The sequence below is a fragment of the Coffea arabica genome, chromosome 8c (assembly GCF_036785885.1).
Source record: "Coffea arabica cultivar ET-39 chromosome 8c, Coffea Arabica ET-39 HiFi, whole genome shotgun sequence".
In the NCBI taxonomy this organism is placed as follows: Eukaryota; Viridiplantae; Streptophyta; class Magnoliopsida; order Gentianales; family Rubiaceae; genus Coffea; species Coffea arabica.
In genome coordinates, this window is record NC_092325.1 from 29,421,171 (window position 1) to 29,425,246 (window position 4,076).

Genomic DNA, 4,076 nt, shown 5'->3' on the forward strand with positions numbered 1-4,076 from the left:
TCGTTTGTTAATTTCCTTAGTAAGTTAGGTTTAAGAGTTAATAACGTTTTCCATTCCTAGTTAGGTATAGAGCTACCAAAGCCTATAAATACAAGGCTGACCGAGTTTGTTAGGATATTCATTCATCAATAAACAAATTTTCAGTTTTAAGAGTATTCTCTTAAGCTTTGGTTAACTTTGAATATCTTAGATTTTGTTCTAAGTGTTCTTCTTGGCTTATCAAGCAAGAATCACACTTGCTCATGGCGCCGTTCTACCATTGACCATAAGTTCCTTTAATCTTTTCTTGAGGGTTAAGAATCAATCTTAGTTCTCATCCAAGGGATTCTAAGGGGGTTTAGGGTTCCGCACGTATAAACCTTAGAGTCGCTTGTCTAGATCCTGTTTTGTTGAAATACGAGTTCTTCCAATTGCGGTTTGGGTTAGGTTCAATCACCAACTCGTCTGGATGTTGAATCATTGAAGATATAAAGTGGCCAGAGCATCAGCAAAAATATTTCTGGTACGTGGAATATGTCTGAACTCCAAACTTCTGAATTTGTTTGCTAAATCTAGTAAACTGGAATGATATGGCAAAATCTTTGAATCCCGAGTGATCCATTCTCTGAGCGTTAGATGCACGAGCAAATCGGAATCACTGAACACTATTAAATCATTAATCTCCATCTCCAATGCCATTTTGAGTCCAAAAATACAAATCTCATATTCAGCCATATTGTTAGTACAGAAAAATAGTAGTTTAGCGGAACCGGGGTAATGCTTTCCTTTAGGCAATACTAGAACAACTCCAATACCGATTCCAAATGAATTTGAAGCACCATCAAAGAACAACATCCACTCAGAGTATCGCTCATTCATATCCTCTGTTACACCAACAAACAAGACATTCTCATCCAAAAAATAAGTGTGAAGCAGTTGATAATCATCCCTCCTTGTATTTTCGGCCAAGTGGTCTGGTATAGCTTGGCCGTTGACTGCCTTTTGCATGGTGAAAATGATATCAAATTCAGAAAGGATCATTTGCCATTTAGCCATACGTCCAGTTGGCATTGGTTTCTCCAATAAGTACTTCAAAGGATCTGAATGAGAAATAAGGCAGGTGGTGTAACTAAGTAAATAATGCCTTAACTTCTGGGCTGCCTAGGCCAACGCACAGCAGCTTCTTTCAAGAAATGAGTATTTGGCCTCGTAAGGTGTAAACTTCTTGCTAAGATAATAAATGGCTGGTTCTCTCTTTCTAGAATCATCATGCTGTCCCAAGACACATCCCGCAACCTCGTCGAGCACAGACAGGTACACAATCAAAGGTCAACCTGGCTTGGGTGGCACTAAGACCCGGGGGGTGCAACAAGTAATCATTGATCTTATCAAAAGCTTATTGGCATTTTTCACTCCAATACAATGACACATTCTTCTTCAACAATTTGAACAAAGACTCACATGTAGAAGTCAATTGGGCAATGAAGCTTCCAATAAAGTTTATCTTTCCCAAGAAACTCTTCACATCTTTTTGTGTTTTTGGCACTGGCATCTCACGAATGGCTTTAATCTTCGTCGGATCTATCTCTATACGCTTCTTACTGACAATGAATCCTAATAATTTGCCGGCGGGAGCCCCGAAAGCATATTTTGCAGGATTTAATTTCAAATTATATCTCCTCAATCTTTCAAACAACTTCTTCAAATCAATCAAATGATCCTCCGCCTTCTTGGATTTGATTATGATGTCATCCACATAAAACTTTCATTTTCTTATGAATCATATCATGGAACAGGGTGGTCATGGTCCTTTGGTAAGTAACTCCAATATTTTTCAATCCGAAAGGCATTACTCGATAGCAAAGCGTTCCCCATAGAGTGATAAAAGTAGTTTTCTCTCTGTCCTCTTCTGCCATTAAAATTTAATGGTATCCGGCAAAGCAGTCACTAAAAGATTCGATTTCATGCCCAGCGGTGTTGTGTAGAAGGATACGTATATTCGGCAAAGAAAAATCATCTTTCGGACTTGCCTTGTTCAGGTCTCGATAATCAACACATACCCTCACCTCTCTACTCTTCTTTGGGACAGGGACTGGATTTGAAAGCCAAATAGGATAATGCGACACCATGATAATTCTGGCATTGAGTTGCTTTTCAATTTGGTTCTTGATTTTGAGACTCATGTCCGGTTTAAATTTACGAGGCTCTGTTTCACCGGTGGAAAATTTGGGTCCATTGGCAATATGTGAACCACTATATCTGTTGAAATACCCGTCATGTCATCATAGGACCAAGCAAACACATCTTGAAATATGGTCAAAAATTCAATTATTTCTTTTCTCTGCTTCTTATTCAAGTGAATGCTAATTTTTATCTTCTCGACATCGGTCTCAGTGCCAATATTAATGATTTCTATTTCTTCTAAGTTCGATTTGGATTTCTTTTCGTATTGTTTAGGATCCTTCAATAAAGACTCAGATTCTTCCTCGTTATCGCTCTTGTTTTGAATTTCTGATTCCAAAATTTTGAATTGGTGAGAGATATCGAGATTGCAATCATCAAATTCCAGAATAGTGATATCTAAAGAGTCAATGTGTTTTACTTTTGGTCATCTGAAAAAGAACGAGATAGATACAACAATAAGTAAGTTAAAACAATTTGAAAAATAAACACTGTATATTTCATTGAATTTCAAATAAAGGATAAAACGTCATAATACGCTGCTTAACAAAAGAGACGCTATTTAACATAAAACTTGTATTAAAAGACATTTGATTGAAATCTATTTACAAAACTGAAAGACAGAAGATGAACAATGCACATGATTTCTTCTAGATTTCTCAACCAAAGGCAATCCCCTAGATTTACCAAAATTTCCTCCGGAAGGGAAGAAAACCACTGGTCCAATTCGTCATTTCTTCTTTTAGGACTTCCAAAAATTCTGGATTCTCTGATGGCTCATCCTCATAAATAGTTCCCATGAACAACTTAGACAAATTGATATCCACCTCCTCAATCGGGTTTGGTTCAGCTCCAATTACTTTTGGCAGATAGGAAAAAATGTGGTACAACGGTGGATAATCCTGACCATTTGTCTTCCTTCCTTTTCTGCTCTTTTATGATCCAGCATTTCCTTCTTATCCCTGGCAATTGGTTGAAACCGTAGTCCGAATGTGTCCTTTCCTTGAAACTCTATTGGTTCTAGAATTCCTTGCAAGTTATGCCCAAGACCCTTGCCTATCTCATATCCTTCCCGAATCATCTCTTTACCCAACATAACACCGATTTCTGGTAAATTCATTTCCACCACTGATTTCTCCTTAGATATCAACCTATTGAGACAATATCAGCCACATGGTGAGGAGAAACCAGAGTTTTTCTACTACCTTCCTCATTTGATCTAGAACTGATAATCATAGTACAATCATTCTCCGCAAATACCGTGATCAATTGGCCATTCACTACAAACCTCAACATTTGATGGAGTGAAGATGGTATAGCGCCCGAAGTAGAATTCATGGTCGTCCAAGTAGAATGTTATAAACGCTTGAGAAATTCATGACTTGGCACATGATTTGGAATTGTGCGGGTCTAATTTCTAGCACAAAATTCACTTCTCCCATTGATTCTCTTTTCACGCCATCAAATCCTCTCACAACGGTTGTAGACGGGCAAAGTTTAGCTTCTTGAAATTCCAATTTAACTAAAGTATTTCATGGACAAATATTTAAAGCAAATTTGTTGTCTATCAGAACTCTTGGCAATAAATTCCCACTACAACGGACCGAGATATACAATGCTTTGTTATGTCCAATCTCCTCAAAAGTTAAATCCTCGTCAGAAAAAGAAATCTGGTTTGAAGCCAAAACATGTTCGACTACATGAGTGAATTTATCAACCGGAATATTCTTAGACATTTGAGCCTCAATTAACACATTGAGTAAAGCCTCTCTATGAAGTTCAAAAGTCAAAAGCAGGTTCAACATAGAAATTTGGGCAGGCATTTTGTCCAATTGTTCGATCACTTTGTACTTACTTTTCTTCAACATCCTAAGAAATTGAATGCCTCTTCTTCGGTAACAGTTGGTCTTGTTGGC

At 37.6% G+C, this 4,076-nt stretch overlaps 1 protein-coding gene across 1 annotated transcript; it reads right to left on the minus strand.

Moving 5' to 3' along the window:
- Window positions 1–456: 456 nt before the first annotated feature.
- Window positions 457–3,498, minus strand: LOC140013462 (uncharacterized). Its single transcript, XM_072062747.1, has 5 exons — window positions 3,449–3,498; window positions 3,021–3,311; window positions 2,040–2,238; window positions 1,441–1,708; window positions 457–1,079 (listed from the first exon to the last, which is right to left on the minus strand). The coding sequence occupies exons 1-5, from the start codon at window positions 3,496–3,498 to the stop codon at window positions 457–459; spliced, it is 1,431 nt and encodes a 476-aa protein (XP_071918848.1).
- Between the last annotated feature and the right edge of the window lie 578 nt (window positions 3,499–4,076).

Coding starts and splice junctions, on each gene's coding strand:
- LOC140013462 (XM_072062747.1), bottom strand. CDS start 3,498: ATGAATTCTACTTCGGGCGCTATACCATCTTCACTCCATCAAATGTTG. Junction 1,709..2,039: donor AGAAGAGTAGAGAGGTGAGG/GTATGTGTTGAT, acceptor ATCAAATCCAAG/AAGGCGGAGGATCATTTGAT. Junction 1,080..1,440: donor TGCCCAATTGACTTCTACAT/GTGAGTCTTTGT, acceptor TTTCTCATTCAG/ATCCTTTGAAGTACTTATTG.